At 32.6% G+C, this 15,960-nt stretch overlaps 1 protein-coding gene across 1 annotated transcript in view; it reads right to left on the bottom strand.

Annotated features, from left to right (window-relative positions):
• Window positions 1-1,661: 1,661 nt before the first annotated feature.
• Window positions 1,662-15,960, bottom strand: part of ZFR (zinc finger RNA binding protein) — a 69,068-nt gene continuing 54,769 nt past the window's right edge. The window contains 4 exon segments of the mRNA XM_039842720.1: window positions 1,662-3,266; window positions 5,465-5,547; window positions 5,550-5,561; window positions 5,672-5,783. Of these exon segments, the coding sequence (XP_039698654.1) occupies window positions 3,087-3,266; window positions 5,465-5,547; window positions 5,550-5,561; window positions 5,672-5,783 (387 nt within the window). The 3' untranslated portion in view covers window positions 1,662-3,086.

Raw genomic sequence — 15,960 nt, 5'->3', positions numbered from 1 at the left:
TCCAACTTTGCATTCTTAATTCTAACTTATTTCCCGTTTAGAAAAAAAAAATAAAGCACAGCTTGCTGCTAGTGTTATTTTACATAAATATGTTCTTTGAGGCTAAAGCAAATCTGATTAGTTTTCAATGTGAAAATAAAATATAAAAACTGTTCTTAGAGTTATTTCTAAACAGAATGTGTCTCTAATGTATACATAAATCGGATTCACCAAATGAATCTTTGGCTAACAACTGTTCAAGAACGAAGTTAACATGGATAGGACTGCTACGTTTTCTAGGATTTAATATTTTCAGTAATTAAGAATTATTATATTTTGAAAATAGAAATAACACTACTAAATACAGAATGCTATAAATAGAATGATGTCATTTTCCAAAGACTATTGATATGTAGAGCAATGTGAAAATAATAACAAAAGCGAGATTATTTCATAGCAAATTTTGGGAGTAAGGTTAGGACTGTAATCTGTGAGTTATCTTGTGTAAACTCTGCAGCCGCAAGTGCCAATGGTGAGTATTCTTGGGGCAAACGGGAAATGGGTTAAAGAAATAAAAAAAAAAAAAAAACAATGGTAATGAAGACAGACAAAATTCTAATTTGGACTGTATTATATAATTGGGGGTGGGACGGATAAATCAATTTGCTTTATTAGAATAGGTTATCATGAAATTACTGGAACATAAGCATGCACTAATAATAGAGAAAGCCAGCCTGAGATACAGAGAATAACAGGTAAGTAAATTAGTTGTCAAAATAATTGGTTGAAGAATGCAATAGCAAGGTGATAACCAATGCTGCTTTTGACTAGAGTTTAGTTTTCTTTAAAAATTGTGAAAGAAGATACTTAAGAATGTTTCATGTTATTTCATACAAGATGGTTACTGTGGGCCTGCTACAGCTATGAAAACAAGCCATGCAAAAATAATGAAATTATTTTAGTAAAAAGTTTAAACGGCATCAATTGTATATCTGGAGGAAGATACCTAAACCAAATGCAAAATTTTTAAACATGAAACAAAAATATTTTTAGAACATAACTGCAAGATGAAGGGAGCAGCCTGGCAAAGTGCTGAGCATAATCTCTGAAACTGCTCAATTTCCACTCTGGCACTTAATGTGTGATCCTTACAGTTAGCCACTCTGAGATTCGGTTTCCCCATCTGAAAAATAAGAAATATAGCACCTTCACTTACTGTTATATTTTAAACAGGAAAATGTGTGAAAAGACCAAGCAGGCATGGTGTCTGTCATTAGTGTGTAATAAATTTCAATTCTTTTCTTCTCTCCTGAGAGAACTGTGAAAAACAAAGTTGCAAAAATGTACTGGGTGACTAATTATTCAAAAGAGCAAAATGAGACCCAGAAAGATGAAAATTAAAAGAAAAAAAAAAGGTTTGCCCAAGTTACATAGATAGCATGTGACAAACTTGGAAGAGAAGCTCAGCTTCCTATTCTAGTTCCCCAATGGTTGTCTCCTACAGTCTTCTGGTCCCCTAAGAGACTGGGGGAAGATTATGACTCAAGAAAGAAATTGAACCAGTATGGTACTGAAGCATAAAATTTTCTGGAAATTATGAGCTCGGGCAATAAACAGCTGTCAGGAATAACAAGATCTAAGTACCCAATACATTCGAACATGGTTTTACTGAAGCGAAGTCATTTCAAAGCAAAAATAGTTTATGATGTCAATTCTAACATATAATACATTTAAGTCATTACATGAATTTAAGTTTTTATTTGTGTATTTCACTGTAGTGCTGTGACAACAAAATGACATCTGTGTACCAGAGCATACATACATCAACAGTAAGATGTAACTTTTCATTACACCGCTGCTAGAATATTTAGCTTTTTGTAGGACACATAAGCATGTAAGATGGCCACACCAAATAATTGTTTTTTTTCCCCTTAGATAATCTTAATTTTTTATCAGTAATACTTTATCAACCTCACTGTTAATAGAACTGTAAATTATCTGGGTGATGGGGTGTGGGGCGGAGGGGGAAGGACTCATTCAACTGTGTTATACTGTAATAATTGCTAGAGTAATCTCACACACACCGATAAGGACTGTCATCATAATTAAGGGCTAGTTACTGTTGTTAGTTGCACAATGATAAAGTTCTTTTCAAAATATTGGTTAGCCCACTTATAGTATGAAAAATGCCCTTTCCACTTATGCAGAAGAAAAAAATATTCAGAAAGTTATTTTTGGCCTTGCTATGTCAAAAAGTCAACTGTACAAAGATCTACGTGTCAAACCTAAAATTATAATTTTAAAAGTCTATTAAAAACAAAAATGTCATGCATTTCATTAATTATGTAGAGGCTTTAAAACTGTTGCAAGACCATATAGTATATATTAGCTTTTATACTGCTAATGCACAACTAACAGCAAACTTGATTAGATTAACAGAAATCTGTCTTAATTACACTTTTATATATCACACTAGAGAGACAAATGCCACAAGATCTGCAGAAACATTCAGTTCTGAGCACTTAAATGGCAGGATAACTTTTTGTGTTGAAATCCATCACATAGAATAACAAAATGAAGGAAAAAAAAATCTGCAGTCTCACGTTACAAAAAAACGTACTGCTGTAAAATATTAAGGGGCAAAGGATATCATCTATAACACAAAGTAACAACTAGTGTCAAAAAACAAACCAAACCTCTAAATAAAAATCTCAAAATACACATAGCAACTGAAGCACAAATACTGCATTAAATACAGTAAAGATTTAATAAGACTAGTTAATAAAAGACACAAAAAATAGGGGGAACTAGGGCAACCAGTAAATAAAAGCAAAATAATGGGGAAAAAAATCTGAACCATTGTTTTCCCCCTAGTTGGAGCACATTTTTGGGGGGATAGGGGGTGAGGGGGGTGGGAAGGGTGGTATCTTTCCATTCATATAATACCTAACACTGTACATTAAGATTTTAATGTCATAGAAAAACTTGGTTCTTCCATGAAATTCTTTAAATTCTTGATAAATGTTTTCAAAGTAGACATTATTATGAATGAAAAAGCCAACAAATGGGCACCTGTTGTTTTAACACTGCAGATTTACAGAAACTTTTTAAAAGTTATCATAATCTTTTTTGTCTTTTTTCCCTTCAGCTTCAAATCCATCAACTCCATCGCTATCCCTTCTTCGTTTCCTGTTGTTGTGGATGTTAAAACGTTGGCTCATTTGGGGTAATGGATCCATGCCTAGAACTTTGTGTATCTGGCGGAATGCAAGGAGTCTCAATGCAAACTGCAACAAAAAAGGTAAAAATTTAGAGTTAATTTGAAGAATCAAAGTAACAATTCTTATTAGGTTTATTATACGTCCTACATGTAAAAAATGTTTAATAAAAGAAATATCTTGAATAATATTAGTTTCTCAACTGAAATGCCCTATATGTTCTGTTATTTTCAGGCTTTTCTGTGTACATGCCATTTTGTTTTTAAAACATAACTAAGCTAAAAAATAAATCTTAAAATGTGGTTTTGTGTTCATTAAAAAAAAAATCCTGAAAGAATATATAGCAAAAAAAGTGTCTCACTCATTGAGCGAACCCCTCTTTGAGTCAGTCACATATTTTCCTACTTTTTCTGTGGATGCCCATGTGTGCAGGCTCAGCATGGGACACACACACACACACTTCAACTTGTTACTTCATGAACTAAGAAAAGATTTCACTAAATGGCTATGTATACACAGGAATACGTTAGGCATCGATGTCGCTAAGATTTCATGAGATCTTGAAACTAGAGACTTCAGAGATGTATTTCATCTATTTCTCAAATTTATGGGAATATATACCCCTCACACTAATTCAAGGAGATTTTATCATCATCTGGTTAAATGGCATCCTTTAACTATATGGTTATAACCCTCAATGTAACGGTTTAGACTATTTTGAAATATAATTCACGCATCACAAGATTCGCTCACCCCGACAACCACTACTATGTAGATCTGCCTACTATGGATGTTTCATATAAATGGGATCATGTGGCTTTTTGTGTCTGGCTTCTTTCACGCAGCCTAAGAGTTTCAAGGTTCATCCACAGTGTAGCATGTATCAATACTTATTCCTTTTAATGGCTAAATAATATTCTACTCTGTGGATATACCGTATTTGTCCATCCATTCATCAACCGATAAGAATTCGGAATCTTTCCACTTCTTGGTAACTATGCATAATGCTGCTTTGAACATTCGTGTGTAAGTTTTTGTGAGGATGGGTTTTTAGTTCTCTTTGGTATATAACTAAGAGTCACATGTTTGGTATATAACTAAGAGTCAAACTGTTTTCCAAAGTGGCTGCTGTTTAGGCTATTTTTAACCCCTCTTTATTTTCTTCAGCTGCGATATTTTTAACCTCTATATTTCTGGGAGTAGGGGGTGGGGGGGGTGGAGCCATGGGAGTTTTACATTAATTTTTTCATTCATTAAGTTCACATTTTTTCCTTTTCCATAATTCTTCTTCCAACAGAACTGACAACTGATAACGCTGATAAGAGCTAACATAAAGCTAGACAATGTAGAAGAGTGATAAAAAAAATGAAATATGGCATTGGAGGAGAGCTCTATGGATACCGTGAACCACCAGAAAGACCAAGTAAGTGGGTCCTAGAGAAAATTAAGCCGGAAACATCACTGGAAGCAAAAAATGACAAAACTGAAGCTTTCTTACTCTGGACACACCATGAGAAGGCAGGGTTCTTTGGAAAAGACAGTAAAACTGAAAAAAGTAGAAGGCAGCAGGAAAAGAGAAAGACCAAGTAGGAGATGACTGACTCCATAAAAGGAGCCGTAGCTATGAGTTTACAGGGGCTGAGCAAGGCTGCTGAGGACAGGACATAGTGGACATTGCTCATTCACAGTTGCCAGGAGTCAGAGCTGACTCAATGGCATGCAACACATGTTATAGTTACACGTGTTAGCTCATTTAATCCTCCCAACAATCCTGCTTGAGAAAGATACTGCTGTTTTCTCCATTTTATAGATGAGATAGCAGAACTGGTATTCAAACCCAGAGAGTCTTTACTCTAGAGCTCACACTTTTAATTACTACATTAGATGGCCTTTCCAGTGGCAGGAGGGGCTAAATTATAACAATAATTACATAAACCATTCAGCACATCACCTCTGTACAACCAAAGGAAGTAAACAGTTTTGCTACCGTTCTTGATATATAATTTAATACTCAGATTTAATGAGACAACGATAACACAGCTGCACTTTTACATTTATATAATACACTTAGATACACATACAGTTAAAATAAAATTTAAGTTTATATTAGTGAAATGTAGTTTAAATTATAATCCCCTCTAAGGGCTTACTTACTAAAGCAGCAGTAGAATGAATACTATATAGTATTTCTTCTAAAGACAATTATAAAAACAAAACCTTAAAGGCAGTGACCCAAGAAAGTTTTGGGATTAGGAACACACAGGTACCTGTGCACTGGATGTGATGTCTTCACGCTGCTGGTCAGTCATTGTTGCCAAGGTATCAAAGGGATCCTTCTCACAAGGATCAGAAGTCCAGGACTACCTACAGGAATCACCGTAGTGAGGAAAAAAAACATTAGCTTTTTGTAAAAGAAAGAAGAGTTCTTACTCAATTATCAAATACACAAACATTAAAAACGAAGTATAACTTACCTTTAAGAATAATCCCTGAAGAAATGCACTCAAAAACTCTTCTCAGTGCATCTCCAGGGCTCTGAGGACTAGAAGCACTACTGATTGCTTTCTCTACTAGTAACTCCATAGCCTGAAAATAAAAACATAAAAAATGTGCTTAACAGCTTACAGACCAAAGGAATTTACTGATCTGCAAACACCAGAATGACAAGCTACTTAATGCAAATTAAAAACTTTAAAGACTTAAAGTTATGTAGAAATGATAAAAACATAAAATAAAAATTATAGTAATATAAAAACAATCAAAATAAGTAATGAAAACAAAACTCGTAAGGCAATATAGAATTTACATTAAAAAATCTTTATAATTCATTAAGAAAAATGTAAAAGATTAATAGTTTTATTATTTTAATTATTGTTATCCTTTCTTATTAAAATGATAGCCCTTAAAATTCTTTAGTTAATTTAATTTAGGGCTCACATACATTTGTTTTTTATACCTACAGAATGATGATACCAGGGAATTAGAGCAGGTCAATTTTCTAAGTGAAGACCTTTGTTTTTTCTTTACAATGTATATTATCTAAATTTTTATTTAATGCACAACTGAATTTCTATTATTCCTAAAGAAAATACAAATTATACTTTCACTGTAAATTACATTTGAGAAACTAAAAACCTAAACCGATGAATAAAAGACAGAAGGAAAAATTGATTTAGAAAGCAGCCTATCCAGGAAGTTCCTTGAAAGGTCTATTAAAAAATTTCCTTTTTATTTAGATTTTAAAAATTGATATAATTCCCAAAAGATTCATTCTTTCAACGTGTAGAATTCAGTGTTTGTGCGTGTTTTTAAGTATACTTACAAAGCTGTTCAATCACAATCACTATCCAATTCCAGAATACTCTCATCACTCTCAAAAGAAACTCCATACCCAACGGTAGTCATTCTCCAGTCTCCCTTTCCTACAAACCCCTGGTAACCACTAAACCACTTTCTATTTCTATAGATTTGTCTATTTTGGATATTTCATACAAATGAAACCATGTAAAATGTGCCTTGTGTCTGGCTTCCTTTACTTAGCATAATGTTTAAGGTTCACCAGTGTTGTAGCTTTTAACAATTCAAAGAAAAAAGATCAGTAATAACAATTTAAAGAAATCATGTACTGGAACTATGATGAAATCTTTAAAATGATAGAGGCTGAAAATACCTTAGTGAGAATCCATTTTTAGTTGCATCTTTAAAAGCTCATAGATTTAATCATAGGTAAAAAACTAAGTCAAGCTGTTCATTCCAAGGTCATTACTCTTATCTTTTAAACAAGAAATCTTGGATATGTAAAATAAAGGCTGCAGTTCCGCCCAAACAAATTAGTAATAAATTGTAAAAAAGAGAGAGGATTTTAAAGAAACAGTGAGCATTACAGCAGTAATAAATGATAGCTGGCAGCATGAGAGATTGAAATAAAATGGAAAATAATGTTCATAATGATAAATGTAAATCACAACTAAAAAAATAAGGTGGTTCAGTTTATCCAGTTTAGAATTACAGATGTTCAAGACATTTTTTAAAGGATTTTCATTGAAAAGTTTTAGTATTTTAAGAAATTAGCTTCAGCTTTCCATTTAACTCTATGAATGTGTAATATCTTTCCTTTCCAAACAAATCAAATTATTTTACGATGGTCAACAGACTGAAATCCTGAAGGATAAGGTCAATGTCAAATATTCTGAACCCTTTTGCCTAGCGTAAGTGGTCAGCATATAGAAAATACTCAATAAATGTTTATGAAATGGAATACTCTTGGAAAGAATGTAAAAATAATCCTGCTGATAAAACAAATCAAAGGTAATAAGCAAATTACTCACTGATGTTGTGCTTAAAATACAAAACTGAAGAAGTCATAAAACATGCAACTTTCCATAAATATCTCAAACTTTTACTGAGTACTTTCAGGGATTGTTAAAGAGAAAAACATATATTAAATAATCACCTATAATCTACATGCCAAGATAGAGAATGTGTCAAGTAATTCAAAACTTTTTCAAAATCTGCTAACTGCTTACTAAGTGTGATTTATACTTGCATATAAAGGTAGAAACTAATTAAAAACCAAGAAAAAATATTTATGGAAAACAAAGTCAATGTATTTAAACACACAATGAAACTAAGTCGACTATCTGACTTCTGAAATTATTTACTGTGAACAATTTAAAAATATTAATTTTCTACAAAATATGGTTATTCTCCATACAGTTAGGAAAGCAACAAAAGTAGAATACGTGTGGTTTATGAATTCTGAAATGTATGCGTTCAAAAGTAAAAGGACAACATCAAAGATGAACAGAATCAAATTAGGGAAATGATATTTAGGCTGTAATGTAAAAGATCTTGGTGGCTAAAGTTATTTAAAGAGGATTTTTCCTTCTCATCTCTTATAGTATTAATAACGATAATGCGTACTAAGTGGCAGGCATCATGGTAAGCACTTTAAATGCATGATTTCATTTAATTTTCATAACGAGATACTATTATACCACAATTTTAACCCATTTCCCATTTAGGAAAAACAAAGTGCAATTCTCTACCAGCATTAACATGACATGTGAGTGTGATGTTTTCTAGGATTTGACATTTTTGGTGATTGGGAATTACTCTATTTTGTGAATGGAAATACCACTATTACAAACAGAGTGATGTCATTTGTTTCCAAAGTTATTAATATGCTAGAGCAATGTGAAAATAATAATAAAAGTGAGATATTTTGTGGCAATCTTTGGGGGTAAGGTTAGGACTGTAATCTGCAAGTTATCTTGGGATAAATGCTGCGGCGGCCAGTGCTGCCAGCGAGTATTCTCAGGGTAAACAGGAAATGGGTTAAAGATTAAAAAAACAAAACAAAACAAAACTAAACTTAAGTAACTTGTCCAAGGTTACACAGCTAGAAGATGAAAAGATTGTGTTTAAAGGATTTGAACCCAAGTGTGTCTGATTCAAATCCTGTTTCTTTTTAAACTACAATTATATTTCAATAAATATTCTTTATCAATGATGATTCAGACAAATATCATTAATTAGGTTTCTTGGATATTAGTTTCTAGCTCTGTTACAGGTCAAAGGCCATAAAAAAAACCCCTACGAGATTGTGTTTAACACAGGCACTTTCATTTGGTGGAAGTATAAACTGGCAAAACCTTTTTTAGCATACAACTGGCAAGTTCAAAGGCACCTACCAGCAATGTCGGTACTAAATTATACTTAAATAGAAGCACAAAAAATATTCACTGCAGCTGTTTATCTGTAACGAACTGGAAAAAAAACTGAAATATCTAACACTAGGAATTCTGGTTAAATAATAGCAGTATTAGCAGTTATCTTCTTCACTATTAAAACTAATAACTGAGTACTTCTTATATACTGTTCTGAATCTTTATATACATTCACCAATTTTAATCATCACAATCACTTTTTGGAGACAGATACGACTATTCCCATTTTACAGATAAATATGTTTTTATTAAAATAAGATTTTATGAATACCACTACAGTAAGCAACTGTATACACAAAAGCCATTTCTATATTTCAGTTGACATAGGGTATTATTGATACATGCATGACAGACTTCCATTCCTAAATCCATTTACAGGATGTTATATTTTTGTATTATATTTATGCACAGCACCTTAATCTCATACTCAACAATTCTTAATAAAAACTGTCAAGCCTTGTGAAAAAAGTTTACTCACAGCTACTGGTGATTTGAGAGTTCATATGCATTTAAGTAGGTTTTATTAAGGGGTAATCAAGGGCTGAGTTATTATTTTTAAGCTAAAATGAATGAGGTGATACAGTCTAAGTATAATTTGCTGATTCTTTTGCAAGAAAACATAGTGTTAGTTTTTTGCCCTGAGATGTCAGTGTTCTATCATTTAAAAATTCTTCATTGGTTCTAAAGGTAACAGACAAACTCTCTTATTACAAGCCACTACCACTAATATCTAAGTAACTTCCATCTATCTAAAATATTCTTGAAAATACAATGAAGTACGTGAAAAAATATTAAACCACATATCTCAACTGCTATTTGAGCAGAAAGTATAATTACGGCATTTTTCTCAGCCTCTTCTTTTGGAACTGTCCTATTATATTTGACAGACCATTCTTTTAAAAAAAATAAGTGAGGTAAAAATTTTAAAAGCCCCTTACACATTAAGCAGTTTCGCCCCATTCCATCCTTCTACAAGCCTATGGCAACCACGAATCTGTAGTCTGTTTACGGATTCGTCTATTCTAGATATGTCATACAAGTGAAATCATATGTGTGACCTTTTGTGTCTGGCTTCATTTGCATGTTTTGGAGGTGCATCCATGTTGTGACAGGTCATTCTTTTTTGTAAAATATTCCTCACCCTAATATACATTGCTTAGAAAATATACAATAAACACTAAAAAGTTAACTATATATAGCCTTTTGTAAATTACAGCAGGCATATCATTCTAAAGATTGACATACTACACAGCAATCCTGATACCAGACCAATCTTACAATAGAACTCTACCTGTATTTTCATTTCATCAGCATGCATTCAGTACCAAAGAACTAATTTGAAGGCAGAGTTCCATTTGCAGTACTCATAGCAGTAGTAAAGAGCCTAAAAGCAGACATTGTTACTTAAAGATTTATTCAAATTAACTGAATGCTAAATAAAATGGAATACAGTTCATAAGAATTTCAAATTTCCTTTGTGAAAATCAAGAAGTTACTCTCTGCTTAAGGTGATAGTAAAAAGCCAAATCTCATGATCTCTTGTCCCCCAAACATGATTATGATTAAGAAATATGCTAAAACACACACTACTGCCACCCAATCAAAGCTGTAACAGCTTCAACAAAACAGCCAGTGAAAGAACGCTTCCACGAACCTTGAGTGGCTTGGCCAACTCTCCATGTAGCTCTCAACTTGGCTTTCTAGAAAAAGATGGGGTTGGGGTTGGCAACTGAATGAAAAAAATTCAAAAAATTTCACCAATAACCTTCCAACTCGGAGAGGTATTACACATCATGTTGCAGGTAGTCCCAAGAAAAGAAAGTTTCCTAAACGTTAAAACTCCTAATGACTATCTTCCATCTCACTAGAGAAAGGTGAAGTAACAGAATTCACCATCTGAAAGACTGTGGAAGTTAAAAAAAAAAAAAAAGAGCAGAAGAATCCTAATTATCCATAAATAATAAACAGATATTTGACTAATATGTAGATAAAAGAAAAAATAAATAAGCTCTTCCAAAAGAGTAAGAGGGGTAGGGAAAAGTAATATCAAAGAACTCTCAACTGTGTCCCAAAGTGGCTTCACATACCCAAAACCCCGTCTTGGTTCAGGGAAATAGAAGTTGCTCCTGAAAGGAGATGGTGAATCAGCTCAGAAAACAAATATAGCAGATTCTGCAAAGGCGAAGGCCCCAAGAGCCCATCCTGGGTTTGAAATCTGAAGCCTAAAAGTATGCCAATGGAATCCATCCCTTAAAGAGTACCACAGCCCACTCAATCGAGACACAGGAGAAAGCCCATGTCTGTGAGGCTGCATGCAGCCAAACCCTACTTCTTACCATAAACAATCCTCAAAGCAGAGCTCGCAGATGAACAAAAAAAAAAAAGAAGTATTTTAAAACGTGTGCATAGATTCAAAGACAATTCTTGTTTGGAAGTCTCAGCACAAAAAGCTGATTTTTGTATTGCAACTGATGATGCTAAGCACCAACAAGATGAAAAAACAAAAACAAACCAGGCATGACATCTTGTATTTGGGTACAACATAGCACGAAAAACAGATTAAAAAATAATCTATTTTCTATAGACTTTAAGTGATAATGATGGTTAACAGAGGTTCATCACTTATAACAAATGTACTGCTTTATTGAGAAATGTTGATGGGGAGACTGTACATGGCAAAGGGTATACTGGAACTCTATTTTCTGCTCAATTTTTCTGTGAACCAAAAATTGCTCTAAAAATAATGTCTGTTAAAAAAAAATACATTCTAGAAGAATCTTAAGGGAATGAAGATATAATCTGCTAATGTTTTGAGTTATGAGAAAATGTGACGAATACAAAAACAATGAAATTAAGAGCTCAAAAGTAAAGATGAAAAGATTTCAGAGCTGATAAAGAAAATTGAAATGCAAAATAACATTATTACACAACAAATAAATGAATTATAAATAGTACAGAAGATTGAGACATAGCTGACAATCAAGTTACTGACAAAGAGACAATCACAGGACACACAAAAGGAAAGAGAACTAAGATTAAAACAATCACAGAGAAGACAAGAGATATGCAAGACAAAGGGAATCCAACATAAGGATAACTGGTGTCCCTAAAAGAGAGAATCACATAATTCAGAAATAACAGAAGATTGTTCTTCCTTCAAACTGAAACAAAAGTCAAATCTGCAGGACAAAAGAACAAAGGTTTCAATGAAATGTTGATACTGAACAACAGATTCCAAGACATAATTTGGTTAAGCTACTGAAATTCAAGGATAAATAAGGAATTATTTCAGCAGCCTGTAGAAAAAGCAAGGGCAAAATAATTAGGCTGGACTTAGACTTAGCAATACTCAATGCTGGAAGATAATGGAGCCAGAAATAGAGAAAAACTGTGACCCAAAAATGTATTTCTCATTAAAATACAGCAATTGGTAGAGATTCTCAAACATGTGGTTCAAAAAACTTAAACACTTTTAAGTAAAAACTTCAACGATAAAATGCAGTTGATCAAAAAATGAAAAGCCCTGGTAAAAAACCTAGTGGTTTTTAAAATAAAGATTATAAACAATCATAAGGAATAAGATTACGTAAGATAAATGTAGTTATTTTTAACACTTTTAAGGCTTAAAAAAGTATAAGTGTTTCTTCCTTTTCTAAGTGCAATCAGAATTTGAGTCAGATAACTCAAGGAACAAATTTAAGTATATTAAAGAAATGAATAGAACAAATGAAAGAAGAAAATATAACAAGAAGCCCAAAGGGGAAGAGGAAAGAATAAGTGACAATTTTCTCAGTTTTTATAAATGAAAGGTTGATATCATCTAAAACTGTTCAACAAATAGATGAATGAGAATATCACATAAAATTAGAAGGGCAACAACTAATTGTCTAAATCACAAGGAAAACATATTCGTAAAAAGGAAAAAGGATAAGAATTACGGAAACGACAGAAGAAAACAGAAGGAACATGAATAAAATCATACCGAATGTAACAAAAGGTTAGAAATTCGATATTAAAAAGTGAACGATTCTTATTAACTCATGGCATAAAGTGTTAAATGAGGAGCCCTTTATAATGACAGAAGGTTCAGATTCACGACATAACTGTCTTAAGTGTTTACGTCCAAAATATCACTGCAACAAAACAATAAAGCAGAAACTGTAAGAAATACAAGAGAAATAGAAACATAACAGAAGTAGCAGATTTTAATTCACTTTTGTCGGTCCATGGTCAGATGAAGTAGACAAAAAAATATGTAAGGAAATAACACAGAAGGTATGAACAAAATGATGGATCAAGCTGAACTAAGACATATATATTGTACATTATACCTTCTCAAGAACATATCTTTTAAATGTCCAATTGAAATTGTACACATTATTGGACCACAAAGAAAAAGTTCAAATTTAAAAAACTGCAAGTAGAATACATTTATTGGATTACAATGCTATAAAAACTAGAAGTTATTTACAAAAACAAAAACCACCCTTCTTCAATCACGTAGAGTTAAAAAATTCCCTCAAAATTACTCTTGGTTAAAGATAATGTTAAAACAAATTTTAGACAGTATAGAAAACAAAGAAAAAAATATTACATATATAGCCAAAAATCTGTGTTCAGCTTTAAAACCTCTACATAATTAAAGTGTGAGTGAATGAAGCAAGTATCCAACTCAAGACATTTGTAAAAGAGCAAAGAAAATAAACCCAAGGAGAACAGAAATTAGAAATTAATGATTTATTAAAGTATAAAATGGTAGATCTGGCAGATAAATCCAAAGAGTTGATTCTTTGGGAAGAGAAAAATCAAATAAAACAGATAAACCACTGTACTACCTAAAGAATATAATACTGGGAGTAATTTTTAAATGTCAAAATACTGACGTTTTGGTGTGTTTCCAACCACCAAAATACAAGTGTGCTATATGTTATGTGTTCATGATTTCAAAGATCAGCCAACAGCTTTGCTCATCCTTCCTGGACTCTTCCATCATTACCCTGCCATGGTCTATGCCTCCACAATTCCTTTCACCTGGGCATCTTTCTTTCCCACTGAGTTCTAACAGCTCTGTAATCTCAAAGGAGAGGGTGTTCTCTGAAGTTGATGGCTCTCTGATATGGAAGGAAAAAAAGGTACAGGACCCTCCAGACTCCAAGAGTGGTCTAGAAGGAATGGCCTGAGAGTCCATTCTCACATGAAGTTTGGACTTACTACCAAAAAAAAAAAAAAAGCCTTACGGGCACCTGGGATGAGGGGACTGAAGTTGAAGGAAGCAGGAATTATGATCCCCAATAAATACTGAAACACTCATTTGTCATTTTGCTCCTATATAGCAACCATTATTACTGGCTAGTCTAATCAAACAAGGAAAATTAAAAGCAAAAAAAAAAAAAAAAAAAAAAAGGAATAAAGATTCTATAAGGTGTAGGAACAAAAACTTCCAAATTGTTTTAACAGAGTTTGTACATTATTGGCTTAAAATCTGACAAAGAGGACAAACATAAAACTATAAAAAATTATGTCACCGCAAAATTCCAAAATAGACTATTCAAACAGAACCTAACAGTTTATTAAGATTATTCTCTGTATAATACACAATATTAACAGATTAAAGGGAGAAAACTACACATTGATGTTAATAACTTGAAAAATTATCTGATGAAGTTCAATTTCCATTCCCAATTAAAAATTACTTAGTAAACTAGGAAAAGATTGATACTTCTAACATGACAAAGAAGTAAATAGCTCAAATAAAAGACTGTATAACATGCTTACTACACTTTATACAGTAGAATCATTTTCAACACAATTACAAACATAACATGCAAGGGAAAGTATTATTTCTTTTATGCTATATTTACTGTAGAAGTATCAATTAAATAAGAAAAAAGAAATAACGAAAAATAGTGGGAAGGCAAAATACCACTTTTAAGTATGATTTTCAGACTAGAAAACCCAAGAGAATCACATGAAAGAAATTATTACAAATAAAAGAATGCAGTCAAGTGGTGGGTTACAAAATTCATTTCCAAAGCTAATAGCTTTTATATACATAAACGATAACCAGAAAATAGAATGTGAGAGGAAAAAAAATTCTAAAAGATAAAATACCTAGGTACAAAAAACCCCAAACACTTAACATGCACAGAACCTATTCAAATCTAAATAGGTACAAAAACTGAATTTCAGTAATGTAAGTAGAACATCCCATAATATAGGCTAAGAGAAGTTAGTATTATAAAAGTAACAATATTCTCCAAATTAATCTATTAATTCAATGCAGTACTATTCTAACTTAGAAAATGTGAAGAGAGAACTATGGAGAAACTGAACAAAATGGTAGTCAAGTTCATTTGGGGGAAAAAAAAAACCATGAGAAAAGCCAAAAAAATTCTTCTGTGCAGGATGGCGTTTATAATGGGGGGCAAAGAACAGAGAGGGAGAAGTGTGATGAAAAGGACATCAGAACTTTGAAAACAACTATGAAGCTTTGATAATTAAGAGTTTAACATGTGAAAAGAAAATGGGCTGAGGAATTAAAGACAACCACATAAATAGGCCCACAAAAAAGAAACCAAAAATGTCTCCAGACATTGCCAAATGTCCCCTAGAGGGCAAAACGGCCCCTGGTTGAGACCACTGGTTTATGATAATGAAATTTCTAACTGGGGGTTGGGAGGGCAGTCATTATTAATTATTAAATGGTATTGGAATAATTGACAATTGGTCTGGTAAAACATATAGCTAGATCCATCTTTAATCCATTTATAATTATTAAATTAATTTTTTAAGTTTACAAGCAATGAATGTATGTATATTTTATCCTGATAAAAGCCAAATATTACCGATCTCAATCCTAATCATCTCTCCCTCTCATTCCTCAGAGACAACCACTAATTCTAACTTGGAAGATATCCTTCTAGGAGCTTTTGTTAGGTATTATAAAATATATATGCGGAGAGGATTCAAGATTGCATAGAATGTAGAAGTCATATACACCTGTCCTCTAGTGGCCACACCAGAGTTGTAACAAA

The sequence above is a fragment of the Pteropus medius genome, unplaced genomic scaffold (assembly GCF_902729225.1).
Source record: "Pteropus medius unplaced genomic scaffold, Ma_sr-lr_union100, whole genome shotgun sequence".
Classification (NCBI taxonomy): Eukaryota; Metazoa; Chordata; class Mammalia; order Chiroptera; family Pteropodidae; genus Pteropus; species Pteropus medius.
The sequence above is the reverse complement of the archived record's forward strand: the minus strand, read 5'-3'. Positions and strand labels throughout refer to the sequence as shown.